The following is a 20021-nucleotide window of genomic DNA, read 5'->3' as shown; positions in this document are numbered from 1 at the left end:
AGCCAAATATGCAGCAAGAGGGTTGTAAAATGTTGTGTTATCAAACTTCCTTCCATCTGTTGCATAGGAAGAAGGCAAACAGTGTTTCTGTTCTGGAAACTCAGTATACAGTTATCTATTTTTAATACAGCCACAAAAAGCCAATGGACACATCTGGTTCTCATGAGCAGCATGAGACAACATTCTGATGAGATACGTCTGTGGTCACAATTTGCCTTTTCTCTCCATCATAGACTTTCCCTTGCATTCTTATTTCTTTTACCATTTAAGTGCCTTGAAGCAACACATTAAAGCTGAGCAAAATATTTTTGATGAATAGCTGAAAAATTACAGTTTAGGGGAATGACTGAATGTATGGAAAACAAAAGGCTATTATTAGCCTAGTAAGACAAGCTAATGGAGAAAGTGAGGTTCCTCTAGACAGGAGCCTATGACTGTCATGGCTAACAAGACAGAGCTGTGTCTCAGCTTCTGCATGGCCAACATCAGCTGCTCCATGTACCCATCTCCTTGACAACACAGGTCATATTCAAGACATGGAACCAGACAACTTCTTTGCCAGTGGAAGGGGCATAATTTAGAAATATTAAAGCATGCTTTAACCATTTCATTAGCAAAATTGATTCAGAGCTATTGAAGCAAGCCAGATCAGATTGGAGCAATTAATGTTGTTGTTTTTTCTTTTTCAAAGTTCAGTCTATGTATTGTAAGGAACAACTATTTGCATGGTTCTAGCAGGATGCTAGTGAAGGAACATTGTTTTCTGTGTGGTGCTAGAGAAAGTGCAACTAAAGCTCCATAATGTGTCTATGAGCTGTGAAAGTAGTTACCTTGGATGATTCACAAGTGATGGTGAGGTTCCAGTAGGTACACGCTTTATCGCACTGAGGGCACATTAGGATATTACCTCCTATGTTGGGATCACATACTTCTTTGCTAAAAAGAAAACTAGTCAGTCACTCACCAACACTAAATTATTTATTCTTTTTTGTTTGAGTTTTTTGTTTGTTTGTTTTTGGTTTTGCACAAGAAGACAGTGCAATAATCTCAGGGAACTGAGAAATAGTTTACTGATGATTTGCTCTCAGGATTTCACCCCATGGCCTGGAAACACATTGCCATTTCTGTTCTTAAGTCTCATGCCAAAAATAAATGACACAGGAGGAAAATTATTTCCACTCCTTGTACATGGTGGTAATTCACAAAACTGTTCACATCAAAAATAAACCAACTCTTTAAAGAGCCCACACAATAATTCAAGGAATGACAGATTTGTCTCTTAAGAGATGGCGGAAGAGTTTGGCTTATCTAACCTAGTACGGTAGAGGCTGAAAGGTGATAGAAATGATTTCTATAAATGCATCAGTGGGATAAACACCAGATGAACTATTTAACTAAATGATAACACTGATATAAGGCTAAATGGGTATAAATCTGTCACTGGAGTGAAGCTCTGGAACAAGCCTTCATTATGTTTTACAAAGACAAACATCCTTCCAGAAGGGGGTGTATGGTGTGAGGACCCATAGATGATTTGATACAATGACCCAGATGATTCTTCCTGGGTTGTTGTGCTACAGTTGAATTTTGTCATGTTATGCCTCTCTTCCCAACACATCCTGGCAGCTGAAGCTTCCTGTGCTGTTGCTTCTCTCAAAATAGAGGAAAAAAAATTGGGAAGTTTCATCAAGGTCTTTGGGTATCTTCTTAAAGCATTACAACAGTGAAAATCATGTGTTACAGCAATTTGTATCTACTCTTAGATGTCTATCACTGGAACGGTCCATGGATATCCATTACTCTTCTTATCTCATACTTCAGGTCTTTACCTTAAAATTCACAACTACTGTTCTCAAACCCTTTCATTTTGTGTATTTTATTATGCAGTGTCTTGAAAATCCTGTAGAGTTTCACTCCAGACTGCTCAAAATTGTATGTGATATTAAAATAGGCCTGGTACCTCCATGTGCAGTTGTTCCTTGTCAGGCATCCGTACAGAAAACAGCCAACTCCTACAACCGCAGCCACAATCAGCATGTTAGTGTAAAAGCCCAACCAAGCAAAGTAGATTCCAATTTTTTCTCCATAGTATTTCCTGTGTAGGGGAAAGGTTTTTTTTTCCTGAAATGCAAGTAAATTCACCTTTCTGTTTCAAATGGCTTGTTATTTCAGGCATTTTGTGCCAACTAGTACGGTCATATTCCCCCAGTTTGAACTTGAAGATTACAGAAGTATTGTAGCTAGGTATTTCTATCACTATTTTTATACTTTTATAAGAGGATAGAAGGGAAAAAAAAGGGAAAAAGATAGAAGGGTTTAACTGGTTGCCTTTACATGAGCTTTCTTGAAGGAGGCCTACAAGAAAGCTAGTGAGGGACTATTTAGGGTGACAGGTAGTGATAGGACAAGGGGAATGGAGTGAAGCTAGGGGAGATTAGATTTAGATTAGATATTAGGAAGAAGTTTTTCACCATAAGGGTAGTGAGACAGGTTGCCCAGGGAAGTGGTGGAAGCCCCATCCCTGGAGGTTTTTAAGGCCAAGCTGGGTAGGGCTCTGAGGAACCTGATCTAGTGTGAGGTGTCCCTGCCCATGGCAGGGGGTTGGAACTAGATGATCCTTGAGGTCCCTTCCAACCCTGACAATTCTATGATTAGGTTATCATGAAATTGTGCTGAAATTGTGTTCTGCATGAGCTGATACGGATGTAGGTACCTGACCTCAGTCCTGAGCTACGCCTCTGGCGTCCTCAAAATCAGACCTATTATGTGAATTTCTAGTTTCTTCTGCATTAGTCTAGTCTTAGCCACACTAACCTGATGAAATCCAGAGGTTGGAGTTTGAAAATGTTTTTAGGATGAGCCCATTCCCTGTAGAGAAGATATCGTTCACTTGGGCAGTTGGGATCAGTTGATGGGTGCCTAAAACTAGACTGCAAAACAGAAAGAGCGTGGGAAGGAGATATCATTAATTTAAGCAGCACAGATCTCATCTTCACAGATCCCATGCCATAAAGCCAAGCCTAGAGAAGCCTTTTAGCCCAGTCTCACTGCAAGTCAGAAAAAGGAGGAGGAAAGCAGATCTGGGAGTACACCAGGATTTAGGATAGTTGGTTGTCAGAAAGACACTGGATGCTAAAGCAAACACTTTACATATGTGAGCTGAAAATAACAGAGACCCTCAATGAACTTAAATTGAAGCACATAACAGCATCTTGGCACTTAGGCATAGAAAATAGAAAAAGATCCATTCTAATTAGAGCACAGGACTAAATTAAAATTGATTTTAAGTAGCTCTAACATGCTAGCATGCTTTGCTTCAAAATAGCATTGTACTGGAATGAAGGTTGGAAAGTCTGAGGGATAAATCCAGGGCTTTTAGTCTGTGTTTTAAATTTAAAAGAGAGTTCACATGGAGATAATCCTTGTGTTTTTCACTAGGTTATTTGAAAGCTTATTTCAATTAAGCCTGTTATATTTGTTGGAATTTTCCATTCTGTGTCTGTGATGAAACAAGATAAGTGATGTTTCTAGAAATCTATAGGCTACTTTTGATTTTCAGAGAAGCTGTGATACATATTTTAATTGTATAAAAAGATAGTCATTAATTGCTAGGCATATGGAGTCCAAATTCCCCATGCTGTGATAGAAATAGCCTGCAAGGCAAGGTTTAAATATTTAAAAGGACATCTTAAAAATGGGTAGTCATGATAATATTAATTCTACCCTCTAAAGCTTTGGGTTACTTACAAGAAACATTATTTGTCTTGATTCTGCCTTAAAGATTTCCTTGAAATCCTTGGAGGCCTCCTGAATATTTTAAGCCAAGTCAAAACAATTGAAGCAGTAACCATTCCTGACCACCTCGGACACAGAATGGTGGCTCTGATGGGGAGGAGGTGTGGGGATGAGGATATATGACAGACATAATGTAGCTTTTCTTTACTGTATCACATTTTCAACCTCACATTGAACTTCTCCTTAGTCAAATATCCTGAAATCTGTTTGTTTTTCCTTAATTTTCTTTTTCTTTGCTATTGCTAGCCTTCGTATGTAAAACAATTTTCAGTATAACTTTCTTCTTTAAATTGTATAATTCAAATGCTTCAGAACTGTATCTACAGAAGCTGAATTTCTTATTGTTGCAAGGTGAAATTCAATCCAGTTAAGCTTCTCTCTGCATAACTCTGACATCACCTGTGAGATGTGGGATTGGCTGGACAGAGCCTTCCTGCAGAAACCCAAGTTTCCCTGCACATTTATCACAACATTTGGGAACTGTGAGATGACACTTTTAGTCCACGTCTTTAAGAACAATTTTGATATTTGATGCTAATTAATATTGAAAAAATGAGTAGTAAAAATACAGACAAATTTAAAATTTATTTAGAAATTATGTAGGAGTGGGTTGTGGGAACTCTCCCTCAAGTCAGGCACTGTTCTAAACTACATCTCCCAAAGAACACAAGGCTAACACTTCCTAAATGAAACACACTAATTTTCAATTATGAAGCTACATTTTTACCCAATAGTGTTTTGGAAGAAAATCTCTTTAAGCCAAATGATGTCCTGTTCTAGTCTGTGGGTATAATAACCAGTCAAGGAGTAAGGAAATCAGTAATACTTGTTTCTTTTGATATAATCCCAACAGATATAGTTCAAACCTCTATTTCAAAATATATTTTATTTACAAGCACTGGACTTACATCATGAAGGGGAAATGCAGCTTTGTAGATTCCAGTGTCTAGCAATTTGTTAATGCCAAACTTCTTCACATTGTTTTTGGTTGCATATTCCACACGGGACAGGATGAAGTGAACCTGAAATTTAGAAAAGATTTTATGTCTCTTGAAACCCAAAAGTAATCATACACAGCTATGTCTGTCTCAGCATATAATTAAGTTAGGAAAGGGTAAGCAGAGGGTAACAAAATTAATTGCACAGAATATACAAAACATTCAAATCCCTCCTTTAAATTCAGGTGGAAAAGTAAAGGGAAAACTATAAAGGATGTTTTTCTTCTGGATTTTCCAGGCTTTTTTGTAAATGGCACAGGACTATTGCATTACAAATATTTCTAATTTTTTGGGATGCTTTCATGAAACAATTGCACTGATTTGATTAGAGGGGTCTTTAAGATTGAACTCTAGAAATACTCCATGGACTTACAATTCGACTTCTAGTTGCAGGGTTGAAAAATGTGTCTTTGTCTTGAACGTAAAAGTTGGACAAATGTTCCTTTTGAAAAGGGGCAGTGAAAAACTCTTGCTCAGGTTTGATGATACTTTCATCCACTCTGAAGAGTCTGCTAAACCAGCTGAAAGCTGAGTCTCGGGTTTTCAGGTCATCAGGCTGGAGAGGCAATTTGATGTGCATGATCTCAGCATATGTGCACAACACTTCCCAAGGCGCATGCACTTTCACAAAAATAAGTTTTTCATCTAAAACCTGAAATTAAAGAATATTAAAAATATGTGCATAAGAAAAAGAAAGCAAAAGACTTTTCATAGCACTTTAAAAACTCCATAGATGATAGATTAGCTACTCAAAGTTGCATTTGTTGCCCATCTTAGCAAATATGAGTTTCTGTAAAAGCACTGGTGGAAACGCTTGGGCGTATAAAGGTATATGAAAAAGGACAGCTAAATGTTCCATTAATGCTTAATGTTTACATCTCTGCAAAGTATTTTACAAAAGAATTTAAGTTTAACAACATTCATGAGAAGACTGAGAGGGGATCTGACCAATGTCTATAAATGTCTGAGGGGTGGGGGACAAGTGGAGGGGGCCAGGCTCTTTTGGGTGGTTCACAGTGGTAAGACAAGGAACAATGGGTTCAAACTAGAACATAGAAGATTTCACCTCAACATGAGGAGAAATTTCTTTACAGTGAGGGTGACGGAGCACTGGAACAGGCTGCCCAGGGGAGTCTCCTTCTCTGGAGACTTTCCAAACCCACCTGGATGCGTTCCTGTGCAGACTACCCTAAGTGATCCTGCTCTGGCAGGGGGGTTGGACCTGATGATCTCTTGAGGTCCCTTCCAACCTCTGATATACTGTGATACTGTGATTCCACCCCCCCATAATAAGTTCATTACGAGTGTTTGTACTTGTAGCCTTGTAGGACAAGTATGGCTTTGAAGCTGCCAGTGACTCCCCAGCAGCTTAAGTGCAACCCCAAGGTAATGCGACTTGAAGGAAGCAGTCTAGACACCCATGGGAAACATAAATTCTCAGCTTCATAGGGAGTATGGGGACAGGAAAAGGGAAATCAGCTGAGACTGCTGAGAAAGACAGCACAAGGCGTATTTGCCCCCAGCTGGATGTGCAAACCTGCAAGAGTGTGCAGTGGGAACTCTCACAGCCAGCCTTGGCTCCTGTCTACACAGCACCTGTAGACCTTCTACAGACTCCCTGCATTAGTGAGTCTCACCCACACAAAATTATGTTATGTAGCTCATTGGCTCAGGAATATCAGTCAGATATTTGACCTAGTCTGGGGAAACGTCCAGTTTTGAAAGTTTTTCAGTCATGGTCACACCAGAACTATTGAAAACTGCAGCCACAGCAGTATAGCAAGAAGGCCATGTCAGATTTCCAGCAAGTGGTTTACTCTCTTACAAATGTGAAGAACCAGACTGCATCCTTGGATGTGGAGCAGAAGCCCTCTCTGCAAAACTCAAATAAATGCCCTGATGCCATGGATTCTGAGTCCAGTCTGGAAGGAAGGCACAAAGTGACATTTTCTGGACCTCTCTACAGACAACAAATTTAGACTGGAAGTGATTATCCTGGACAGGGAGACTTGTATGGATTGCTGAAATCCTGCAGGATAGGGAAAAATGGGGCTCTGAGGGCCTCCAACCCTCCCTGCAAGAGACAGCAGCTCCAGCAGCTGTTTGCCTTATCACAGCACACTTGAACTGCCCACAGGCAAAATTATATTCCTAAATGTATGAAGCATGATAGTTACAGCCACTCACACAGTGCCAGGCCTTGCAAGGAGCAGGGGCATGTGCAGGAGACCTGTGGCAGGACCTTTCTCACCCACCAGCTTCTCACATATCCTACAGAGCCAGCGTAGGGGGACAATTTCTCTGAGTGTAGCTAGCATCTCATCTTTTATTTTGCAGAGGAAGGAGCAGACACAAAGCTTAAAAGATTTCACACTAGATCAGAGACACTACTGATGGGCCTTTTTCTTCTGAGAGGAGAGAAACATTACAGTAAATTCATGCATCCAGTTTCCTTATTCCCACAGGAGCAGCCGTTCACACAGAGAAGAACACTCACCGATCTCGTTGCTTCAAGCTGCAAGCCGTTGTTTATCAGGTTTGATTCATATACTTGTCTCTTCCTCTGTTAAAAGGTATTGAACACCATCAGACATCTGTTCCAAATTTCACAGCTATGTATGCATAGAAGAACGGAATTGCCTCTCAACACAAAAAGTGGTTGGGTTATCTCTGTAGCCCACCTGTCAGCCACTGTGATAGGTACAGTCTTACCTACTAATCCTGACAATTTTTTTTTTGGTCCGATGTTCAATATTGCCCTCAAAAGCAATTTTGGAGAATTTACCCTCTTAGTTTCTGAATTTTGAAAGCAATGAGCCCTGAAGCTTGTGATCTCCTTCATTTTTAGTCACTAATTGAACTACCAATGGCAGCTTCCCTCCCCTTATTAATCTGCCCTTTAGAAAGCCTTCATCTCAATGGTTTTCCATCCCACTTTCCTTTCATCAACCTGTAATTTTATTCTTCTTTTGTGGTAATCATATGTGTTCACAGAGTGGTTCAAACTGTAGCAGCCCTCCACATTTTAGTCCATGGATAAGTGTCCCCAAAGGAAGAATCCAAGCACTGTGGCACTTGTAGAGTCAGTGGCACTTTTCTAGGAGTATTCCATGTCCCCAGAAGAACAGAAACAAGTTTTCTTCAGTAAAGACTAAATTCTTGGATCATTTTAATCTCCCTTCACAGTTACCAGCACTTGACAGATAGTGACTTCCAAAGAGTCTGAAATTGTCTTTGCAATCTTGAATTTGCTTGTACACACGCGTGGCCTCCCCACAAAAAATAAGCATACAATGTCTGTGCTTAAGATCCAGGCTGTGTAGACGAAATCTTAGTAGCTTTGACAGGTACTGGTCTTCAGCACTAGACTCTAGACCCACTCACTCCAGGGGGCAAAACTCAGCTGTTTCAGCAAAAAGGACAAAAATCTTCAGATATTCCACAGGAATAGGTGAGTTGTATTTCCACATAAATTTCATCCAGTTCTTCAGTGTTTAAAGACCGTATTAAGTCCCCAAAGTAGAAAAAAAATTAAATGTCTAATACTCTGGCAAGCCTTGGAATTAATAATTATAAAACTGAATAATAATAATAACAGCCTAATCCATTCCTACTCTGTTAGGACAATTTGGCAATGGTCATGGTGGAATAATTTTCTATTTTGTTAAAAAGTATTTCTTTTGTCTGTTTTCTGCCTTTTTACTCCGGTAACTACCAACTTTTTCTCAGGCTAGGGACAGAAAGAGGCAAATTTTTCAATCTGCTTTATTCTTTCACCAATATTAATCACATTTCTTCTTGTTTCTCTCTTCTCAGGATAAAACTACAAACCAAAAATTTGATAGCACTCTTCATGGAAGTATCTCTCCATGTCCCATTAATCCACTTGCTTTAGTAGTGCTAGTATAATGACTTTGATATTTTTTCATCATGTATAGAACATTGTAGATACATTTTATACATATATAAATGCATATGCAATATGCACATTTATAATTTATTGTATGTATCTAATACTTTCTATTATCTAGCATTTTGATGGTAGGTGAACCTTGAACAGGACACTTAATTTAACTGTTTTCTGTGACATTGAAATCTCTTCCTTTTATTAAAAATACTAACTTAGAGTTCCAAATATGATTATTTTTCTTGCAGCAACACATTTCCTTTCATTTTTCAATGCTTCATTTTCCTTTAAAGCTAAAGTTTCACAGCCATCTTGGCTTCTGAGTAAACTACATAATGATTTCCTTTGAATTTTTTGTTATAACTCAATCTTGTTACCAGATCATTAAATATGTAGTACACAGCACAGGAGTTGTTTGTTACTCCACTCTTCTGCCATTTCATTCTACCTCTTTACTTCTTCCTTATTCACATAGTTCTTTGTTGGGTGAATAATAATAGTGAAAATATTTCAATCAGATTTCTGCTTCATTTCAGTAAAGAAAAAAGGCAGAGAGCTAAATACCTGTTTTATTTCTTCCTAAATAACACAAAGATGGATGCAAGGCAATTCTCATTTGCAGAAATCTAATTTTTTTTTTTAAAATCTTACCATTCAGATTGCTTTAATAATTTATTATGGCAAGGAGTTCCCCAAATTAATTTTGCCCTCAAAATCTTAGAGGAATGTTGACAATATTAAGGTTTCTAATAATGCATTAATGCAAGTAGTGAGAAATAAAGCCCCTGGGAGGCTTTGCTAATTAGGGGCTTTGCTATTTTATATAAATGATTGAATTATGCATATGATGATCTATGGAGAAGCTAGACTTTTACCCAGAGGAGTCCACAGTAGTTTTGCATTGACTGGGGAATCCAGCATAAAGATATGACAGCTTATTAGGCTGGAAGGTAGAAATTGTCCAAAGTTTATTTTAGTATCTGGCATTTTGCTCAGCTACCTGCGAAGCCAAGTTGTAATAATAATTTAATCATGGTAATGTTGCTGATCTAAACCTGACATAGATTTTGATGACTGAATGGCTAGCCAATAGACTGAGACACTATGGGATGCATAATTATATACAATCTTAAGGAAGTGGAAGCATAGTGTCAGTAAATGCAAAGTATTACAGGCATGTATAAGGGTTAGATCTTGGGAACAGCTTTTTCACCACAATGCTTTCAGTGTCTGGTGATTGTCTTGCCAGGCTGAGGAAACTAACAAGATTGTGGGCCTGTAAATTGGTAGCAGACCACAAGCAGGACTTTTTTTTCTCTCTTTTGTAAATGGTAGGGAGCACTTGCTTTGATTACAGTGACAGAAGAAGGCCACCTCATATCTTTGTTTAGTTTCTCTTGTGCAAAGAGGAAAGTTCTTCATGATATGCCTGTGGCTTCAGGGGGAAATCCTATCAAGGTAAGAGTGCTTGAACAGCCTCCTCTGCTTTACCTGACAGGCAACAGATAAATCACAGTCAAGAAGAGCAGCAGCATGGGGCACAAATCCTCCCCTATGGAAATCAGCTAAAGGGAGTGGAGAGCATCATTGTGTCAATATTAGCTGCTAACTCTCACAGTTTCTTTGATGGTATTTGGAAGCTTTTCTGAAAGTCCCAGCTGTCAGCATCAGGGAATCAATTGATTGAGAAGCTCTGCTTCTGTAAGCTTCTTTCTCTTATGCATGAAGACCATCGAAAAAAATGTGAAGCAGAATGTGCTATAAAGGATGACATAAAAAAGCAAATAGAAAGAACTCCAAATACATGTTTTCTGAGATACACTCTGATTTTAAGCTAGCCTTGTGATTTTCTGAAACCTGATTCATGACCACACAGAACTGGCAATATTGTGGTCTAGCCCTGCTCTCAACAGGGTCTTCTGGCCACCCTATTTGGAAAGACTGACTACTGGTCCTATGAAGGTATGGACTAACTTCAGATTAACTCCCTCCTTCCATTTGTCTTCTCATCCTTCTGTCATCCTTCCTTCATTCCATTAGGCGAAGAAGTAAAATTTGGCTTTGGGGTTGCCTCAGGAACAGAGATTTTATTTTGGGGAGCTCCACCTTCAACTCTAATCCATCTGGCAGGGTGTGGTTGCCCTCCTTCCAGTGTCAAAGGTCCCTTTCAGGCTTGCTATCAGGCTTCCTGGGTTAGTCAGCTGAGCCCACAACAGCATTCAGAGCCTGCCATCCTCTCCTGTCTCAAATCAATCTGTAAGGCTGTACTTGAAGAAAAAAGGTGTAATATTCTCTGTGAATTATAGCTCTCATTTAATTTAGAGGAAAAAAGCTCTGATTACTTCATGGCTGGAAATGAAGATTTTGCTCACATTCCTCCTTAAATTACTGAGAGTCTTTATGTTTATTTCTGTTGGAGGAAAGGAGATAGGATGACTAGAATGACATTCTGCATTGATCTGTTTTGAATTCAACTTTCTGGCATTGACCCTTGCAACAATGAGCTCCTTAAGGACCCCATCAGATAAAACTGGCATTTTGGAACAATTCTGGAAAGACTGGTGATATTTATTTCTCTTCTGATCGTAACATATCCTGACAAATAAGATGCATAAACCGCTTTGAACATAAACTTCAATTGCTTGCAAGGTACAGTTTCTGGAATTGGCTTCTGACAGCTTGATTTTCAATAGTGCTTACAAAATTAATTTTATACCAACTTACAAAGGCTTGGAGTTCAGTCTGAGTTGCATAGGATCATAGAATTGTTTTGGTAGGAAGATACCTTTGAAATCAAGTACGGCTGTTAGCCTAGCACTACCAGGTCACCACTATACCACATGTACCTGTCTTTTAAATACCTCCAGGGATGGTGATTTCAGTACTTCCCTGGACAGCCTGTTCCAATGCTTTACAATCTTTTCTGTGCAATTTGAAGCTCTTGTCCTCTAGGAACCTAATACCAGTATTTTCCTGCTCACATGTCCTGAAGGGTTCCCTCCCAGGAGGATGTTATGATGCTTTGCCCATTTACACAGTAGCTTGAGTGCATCCCTGTTCCCTCCTCCATTTATTGGGCTTCAGTGTCCCAGTTTTCAAGAGTACTCCTAGGATAGAGTAATGCAATTCTTCTCAGGCTGAGGGCACTGTCCTTTATGCCCGCTGCTTTTGACACCAAACAAATGATTCTGATTTATACTGAAAATAAATTACCTTTTGCTTTTTACGATCACTCCTCTTATGAGTAATTTTTTTGTTCTCATCTTCATACACCAAAACAAAGTCAATTCTTCGTTGCCCATCGCTGAAGAACAAGGAATCATGTTTATCATCAAAATCAGCCTGGAAGGCAGGTGGGATAGGTTACTATGAAGAACTTGCTGGTTCCTTAACTTGCCTCCTGTTACATAGTGTTTCAGTGAACAGAGAAATTCAACATGTCAAACTCGTGTAACACGAAGACCAAAGTGACAACAAAAGTATCATGGAGCAGAACAGAGAAAAAAGAGTTTGAGAGGTCTTTGCATGACACAAGAACAGCAGAACTTTGACCTAGTTTTCTTATTGAAAAATAACATTAGTTTTATCAATGGGAGGAGCATTGGGATGCAGCACTGTTCCCAAATAACACATCTGTCAAGTAATTTGCATGCCATCATGGATACGGTATTAGAAGTCTACAAGATATGTCTACAAGATATGTTGTTGCCTGATGGGAGTATCAGAATTAATGTGTTCCCATCTGTCCTCTTACCTCTGCAATAAAAAAAAACCCAGGACCCAAACAAAAATCCCACTTGCTTCATACACCCTAATATCCAAATCCATAGTTCCCCAAAAGACAAAGAACATGACCATGCTGCAGATGAACTCTCCAAAAGGACATATCCTCTGTGGATTTGTTTCTCTTTTTCTTTGTAACAATTCAGTAAGTAGAGTGTTGTTGTAAGCCGCACATCCATCATGCTGTAATATATGCCAAAATCAAAAGGAGTAATATATCCATAAGCCATTATCTAGTCCTTGGAGAAAAACAGGATAGATTGGCATATCTGCTAATAACATCTTAATGTGTTATTTCATGTGTGAAACTATACATTGATAATAGAGGAACTTGAATCCTTCAGTAATTTCTTAGAGTACTCTGAGGGCACTACCACATGTAACAACCCCTCCTATTGGGTTATATATAGTTGTAATGTTATCAGAATTGTCATGCAATGAACAACAGACTCTCAGGTACCTGGCCAGATCCATCCAGAGTGTTAATGAGGGCAGTGCCACTGAAGTTAGTAAGTATCAAATGTCTGAAATGTGATTTAGTTTTGCATCAGGGATGGTAAGATCTTCAAAGCTGGCAAGACTGTTACACAGAATTACAAGGTCTTTGGCTTCCAGATGGCTGGGCATTGCAGGTTGGCCCAGGGCAGGATCAGGCCAGGCAAAATGACCCCGAATAATCTTTTGTGCATACTGTGTCTTTAGGAACACAGAAAAGATTCTCATATGCCCTATCTTTGAAATTTCCCTGTCAGTGCAGACCAGACTTCATGAGAGATGCCAGGTCTAATTTTGGGAGATCTGGGATGTCTGCTCCACAGAAAGGCACATGGAAATATGATTGTGGTATGAGAGCACTCTTAAGTACAGACTGAAATGGTTGTTCTTCAGCTGTGATAAAACCGAGAAAAATGCCAGTCTTCAGTCAGGAGCACCCCAGGTCCAGGGGCCAAACAGTGGTTTAGGAACCACAAGTGTCACTGTTTCCAAAACAAAATTTCCCTGGAGCTTTATTCTAAACTTCTCCCTGTAGACTATTTTGTTAGTGTTTATTGGCTGAGTCAAAACAGTTCACCAAGATGTGTCTCCCTGTAATTATGACTAAATTTCCGTATTTTAAATAAACTCAGGGGAGTTTGAACTCGCTACCTTTGTTTTGTTTTGTTTTGTTTTTTAATGTTGTATGTTCAAAGGTAAAGGATCTGCTGCAAAGAGGTCCCATTAGTTGCTTCAAAGAACCAGAGAAGATTCTTGGTTAGAACAGCTCTCTTTGAAACCCACCTGTGTCTAGAGATTTGTGAGAAACCTGACAGCAAGCAGCTACTGACTAACCCTTGCCTAGGATTCAGAAACTGAATCTAGACAATCACCATAATCAGCATATTACTGCATACTGTGAATAAAGTTTTAGGAGAAAGAATGCGTTCAACTTCATACCAGATGAGGCTAGACAATGACACTGAGTATCTTTATCACCCAAAGCAAGGCACAGATGTGAATTTCTAAACTCCTGGGAGCTGGAGTTGGCATAGTCCATTCAAGACTTGGCCTTGATTTTCCTCCTGCTAAGGACTAGCCATGGGTGTAAAATGCAGCCCTGCTGCGGCCATTTCCAATCTCATTTAGAACATAATCGTGAGTAATGATTGGGAGGGAACCATCAAAAATAGCTAACAGCCTCTGTTGGGAGACATCTTAAGGGGTGCGGGGCAGCAGAGGAAGAGAGGGAAAGGAGAACTGATTTTAGCCAGGCAAAGCCTGATCCTGCAGCCTCTTCTCTCCCCAGGGACCCCAGCAGGCTCTGGCTGGGGCTAAAATTGCTGTATGTTGCAACGCTGGAAACACAAACCCTGCACTAATGAATAAGGAGGGGAAGTGTTGCCACTCAAAAACTACGTTTTTTAATTGGCCTTCTTCATCTTTTGAATCTTAGAAACAGCATTATAATAACTTATGTTTAAGGATGCAGAGTTCAGTTGTGAAATTCAAGCACATGAAAAGCACAAAAAATTGTAATAGCTTTGAAGTTTTTTTAACTTGCACCACAGGACAGAAAGGAAAGAAATGGCATACAGCAATCATCAGATCAAGTTTTGATCTAGTAAGTTTTGATCATAATTTCTGATTGCCTAACTTCATCACTTAAATAATTTTCCTTTAAACATAGCCTCCTTTAAGCTTATGAAGCTAGCATGTAAAAGAAGTAACTGAGTTAATAGGATTGTCAATAATCAGACATAACGACTGCCTCTTAATTCAATATTCTGACTCATTAGTTTATTTACACACATGATTTCATTCACATGAGTATATACATGTTACCATATACATATGTGTGTGTATGTATATATAGATATAGATATAGATATATAAAAAACTAGGCATATATGTAATGGAATATAGCTGAAAGATTAAAAATCCTGGGCTGCATGATTCCAGATAAACAGAAGTTCATACTTGTGAGGCTAACTTCTTAACTGTGATCTCTTTGGTTGTAATCATGAGGGCTTTGTTCAGTTTACCTATCCATAGACACTTTGTGTATCAATAAAACAATAAAGAATTGGCTCTTTAAGCTGAATACTTAAAATAGCAAGACTGAGACCCACACAAATAAATAATAATAATGTAACATTAGATGTTGCTCAATTAAAAGGAAGAAATAAAATGCAAATGGGAATGCAATAGTTAAGGTTTTGACAGCCACGTTAAATGAGATGTGTGCTGTATCTTGCAAGCTCTACTGGATAGTGTGCAATGAAAAAATCATATATTATTCAACATAATTACCAGGGGAAAAACAGGACTGGAAACCAAAAAGATGTGTGCACTTTGAAGTTAATAAATCCTCTGAGACAAGGTTTGTTGTTTTTTTTTTTTTTTAATATGTAATATCATTTGTCAGTATTACAAATATTATCATACAAATGCACACAACCTCATGTGGATAGACACATAACTTAATGGGGATGAAATTCCAATACATAATTTTTCATCAGTATCAGTAGCAAACTATAACCCAAAATAATGAACAGGTCCACAGATACCTCTTTGTTTTGGAAGAAACAAACACAGGGTCTGCTTACTGCACTATCTAATTTTCTTAGCCTCAGCATAATCACATTTTAAGTAGTGATGGAGGCAATTGGTTGTGCACTCTAATGTTATAATAATACCCTAGTGAACGGGAGGTTAATATTGATTAACACCATTAATAAACAAAAAAATACAGTACATTTAGCTGTAAAATACTAATTATATTTAGTACATACTCTGCAGCGCTTCTGAATTCTCCAAATGCTGTACAATCAACGACTTGTGTGCCACTGAGAGACAGGTAACTATTAGCTGCTTTATTAACAAAAGGAATCTGAAGGAGAAGAGGACCTGGTCATGAATAAAGCTTTTTGGAACACTTAGGCTGCACCTCTGTGGGCTAGCCTAGAGGCAGCATGGCCACATTTCATGTGGGTGTACCTCTGTGTTTCAGTTCAGAGTAGGGATGATCAGGTGAGCAACAGCTGCTCCTCAGGATTCTATGATACTATGACTCAGACTGGAGGCAGCCTGCAGTAACAAAAAGCCAACATACCTGTATGGTGCACACAGTACCTCCTCAGCACCCAGTCCCTTTTCTACAGACCCACTGCTTGGGTCCTGTCCTGTGTTAACACAGCCTGCTCTCACAAGCCCCACTCCCCTGACATAGAAGTAAGGGAAAGTCACACAAAAAAACAAATCTGGATTGAGACAGAGAGCTTTACTGAGAATGAGATAATACAATGCACAACTACCTTAGCCCACTTGCAGAAAAGCACAGCAAAATGCAGAAGCAGCAGCAGAAGCCAGTGATTTACCCCCACCACTCCCTGGCCCACCCAACCCACAGCCAGCCCAGCAGACAAGACCAACACCCCAAATCCAGACACTGGAAGCAGCAACTGCAACAGGAAGCCTCTCATGTTACAATCTGAACTTCAAGCACCATCATGCTTTGCTTCAGCCAGCAATTTCATTTTGAAGATGGCATGATGGCATCATGGTATTGAATATCAGCAGCACGTTCAACCCATGACAGGTCCTAGCTACCAACATACATCAGGTGGGATCCTACTGAATCTGGGAAGCACTGCACTGATGCAATCACACTGAAGATCCCCAACCAGCCCTGAGTGGCCCTTGCCATGCACACCTGCTGTGACCACCTCAGCAAAGGATTAAGGAGCTTCCTGTGCCCTTTAGCAATCCAGCACAAGAGGATGTTGTCAGACAGCATCTCCTTTCCCAGCTCCTGGGACAGAGTGACACTTAAAGAAGGGACAAGAGAGACACGAAGACAAGCTTAACCCTCCAGATAGAGCTGTAAAGGCTGTGGTGACTGATCTGGCTTCAAGGGACCACATTCTGGAACCAACCCTCAGCCTCTTCACTCAGAGCTCTTCAGGAGGGAGACTATGATGTGCTCCTCCACATGTACAACCAGGGTTTCCAATATCTAAGGGGAGTTGCTGTGTCTTACTCTTGAGATGCTTCCTGTAGTCATGGCTACATGTGATGCCTGTAGCAGAAGATGAAAGGAGACCACACTAGTAGAAAGCTCCCTTCAGCAACAGCTGTGCTCTGCACCAGAGGAGGAAAAACAATGATGTTACTAAGAAACCTGTCTTCATTTTTCCAGGCTTCTCTGGGCATAGTGTTAAACATTCAGTTGGGATAGTGGTGGGAAGGGCAGCACAGAAGCAAGAACAAAGAAAAATATGTTCATAAGAATTGCAGTTATTTATTGTTTACTGCACCCTGAACAAGCACAGCATTGTAAGCTGATTTTTTTTTTTTTTTAAATAACAAGAGATTCTGCAGGAGTGACTTATCTAACTGAAAGGGTAAAAGCCTGCATGAGCTTTTGGTGTGACTGTCAATAGCACCAAATGTAATTGTTACTGGAGGGATAAGCTACTTCTCTGAGACCTCACATAATTTTCAGATATGCTCCAAAAGACCTTCCTGCAGCAAGCTAGGGAATAAATCAGTACTGGGAAACAAGAGCAAAGCAGAGCCTGTGCAACATTACCTCTGCTGACAAGCACCTGCAAAGAATTCTCCCTCCAGAGTATGCAGGACCCACAGGTTACATACACTTCAGTTGTGGGGTTTACATAGGTGAAAATTTCAAAGTCTTTGTTCAGGAGCATGGTTATTTCTCTCTAAAGGCCTGAGGAAACTTGAAATCAAGTAAACAAAAAAGAGACTAATTATATTAGCAGGATATCATGAAACATAATTGTTTGTAAAGTGCTTTGAGGACATCTGAAGAAAATGTTACAGAAATATAAAGTTCTTCTTACTATCACAGCTATAAAACAAGATCTTTATTACTTTTATGTTCTGAGTGACCAATAGTGAGAGCTTTCTGTTGTTAAGACCAACACAAGCATTTACTTCTGGAAGAATAAGATATAGGCAATATAAAAGATACTTCTGGAAGATACACGTTTATTTGCATATCATGTACTAATGTTTGTCTCCACAGGGCCACAAAACTGTTGTACCTTTAACACATTTCCTTGTGACTCATATTTGCTAATAACAACAGGGGACTGTTTTAGTTCTGCTTTTAGCAACAGTGAGATTATTAGCAAGCACTTAATCAGAAGAAAGGTGGGTTTTGGTTGTTTTGGTCTTTTTTTTTTTTTTTCATTTCCTCAACATGCAAAGAAATTCTTGCTGCACAGCAAACAAATAAACTGAGACTAAAACTAGAAAAATACAAGGCTTCAGTGCAGTCATACGTTTTTGTGAGCAGAGAGTGGTTGGTAACTGGCCAGGCATTGGGATGTCTTGTCCCCTGAGCTAAGTTTGGACCAGACACCCACTTGACTTCCTGCCTGAGCGTCAGGTCGCTGCTGGCTGCAGAAGGAATTCCAGTCACTCCTGATTAGAGAGAGACCAAACGGCCCTACTGTTAAAGAAAGGTGAAGACAGTAGTCTGCTGAAAACCAGGCTCTGCTGAAAACACAGCACCTCCCACCTTTACTGGGATGCAGGAGCTGAGAAATTCACTCTTTCAGACTTCCCTGAAGCATTCTCATTGAACAAATTGTGTTTGAGGAGCAGCAGCAACAGACAATTTGAAGTTCTTTTCCCCTCTGCAGATGTTAATTCTAAAAAGATCTTACTGTTACATCCAAATTCAAACTATCTACCTATAAAGCAGAGAAACTGCAAAATGAAACATCTGAAAGATGGATAAGGCTAGAATTAATGCTGTCTATGCCGTTCTGTCTTCCTTGCACATGCTGTTTATAACACACGATTTAATTGCAAAACCACACATCATACTTCTACCCTTCTTGTGGTTGTTATGGAATACTCATTATTTTTATTCAATGCCTTATCTAAATAGCTTAAATGCTTAAAATAGGGATTTCCTTCTGACTAGGCCTCTCAGTGTTCCATGATTGTTGAGGAAATTATTTTACAAGATCTTCCAGGAGAAAAAGTAACAGTATAACCCTCATTTTAACAGTGATCACATAAGGCATCTAGAGATCAATGTCAAAATCTGTTGACTGTCTCCTAAATTTGAAGTTCCAGATTGAGACACCAGGACAGTGACATCTTTTCAGAGAGCTCAGCAATTCTCTCTCCTCAAAGAGCAATACACTCACTTTCAGGTTTGTATATGACTACATTAAACTTACGCAAACATGGGACAGATGTTCCTCTTGGACATTCAAGAAATAAATAAAAGCTGGATGTGGCTTTGGAAGTCTTGCCCAAAAAGGAGCAAGGATAAAATCCAATTATCTAGCACCAAACTCAGTTTCTCTAGTTATGAGAAAGTTTCACTCCTTCCTTGTGATTTCCTGCCACATTTACATCTTGCTGAAGTACTGCAAACAATATCCTCACAGAATGTGGGCTTTTAGAAGATTAATGTCCTACTCATGTGTCAAATGAGTCAGGGATCTTGCACGTGGTCCTCTAATTGGAGACAGCACCATGAGAAGAACAGGACTGCGTTTACTACAATCATAGAAACATAGAATGGTTTGGGTGGGAAGGGACCTTAAAGATCATCTAGTTCTGACCCTCCTGCCATGGGCAGGGACTCAAAGCCTTACCCAGCCTGGCCTTGAACACATCCAGGGAGGGGGCATCCATGACCTCCCTGGGCAACCTGTTCCAGTGTTTCACTACCCTTACTGTAAAGAATTCCTTTCTAATAGCTAGTCTAAGTCTACCCCCTCAAGCTTCAGCCCATACCCTCTTGTCCTAACACTATAGGCCCCTTGTAAAAAGTCCTTTCCTGGCTTTCTTGTAGGTCCCCTTCTGGTACTGGAAGGCCAATATAAAGTCTCCCCGAGCCTTGTTTCCTCCAGGCTGAACAGCTCCAATTCTTGCATCCTGTGCCCACAGGGGAGGTGTTCCAGCCCTCTGATCATGTCCGTGGCTCTCCTCTGGACCAGCTCAATCAGTTCAATGTCCTTCTTATGCTGGGGGCACCAGAACTGGACACAATACTACAGATGAGGTCTCAC

General features: G+C 39.7%; 1 protein-coding gene across 1 annotated transcript in view; it reads right to left on the bottom strand.

The window, feature by feature from the left end:
• ANO6 (anoctamin 6) overlaps positions 1 to 20021 on the bottom strand; it is a 57471-nt gene that overhangs the window by 20966 nt on the left and 16484 nt on the right. Inside the window, exons 3-9 of the mRNA XM_054399986.1 lie at positions 11914 to 12042; positions 7291 to 7356; positions 5167 to 5445; positions 4704 to 4817; positions 2815 to 2930; positions 1961 to 2095; positions 831 to 936 (exon numbers count right to left, since the gene is read on the bottom strand). Coding sequence (XP_054255961.1) covers positions 831 to 936; positions 1961 to 2095; positions 2815 to 2930; positions 4704 to 4817; positions 5167 to 5445; positions 7291 to 7356; positions 11914 to 12042 — 945 coding nt within the window. The remainder of the gene's footprint in view (positions 1 to 830; positions 937 to 1960; positions 2096 to 2814; positions 2931 to 4703; positions 4818 to 5166; positions 5446 to 7290; positions 7357 to 11913; positions 12043 to 20021) is intronic.

Source organism: Indicator indicator, chromosome 3 (assembly GCF_027791375.1).
Source record: "Indicator indicator isolate 239-I01 chromosome 3, UM_Iind_1.1, whole genome shotgun sequence".
NCBI lineage: Eukaryota > Metazoa > Chordata > Aves > Piciformes > Indicatoridae > Indicator > Indicator indicator.
The sequence above is the reverse complement of the archived record's forward strand: the minus strand, read 5'-3'. Positions and strand labels throughout refer to the sequence as shown.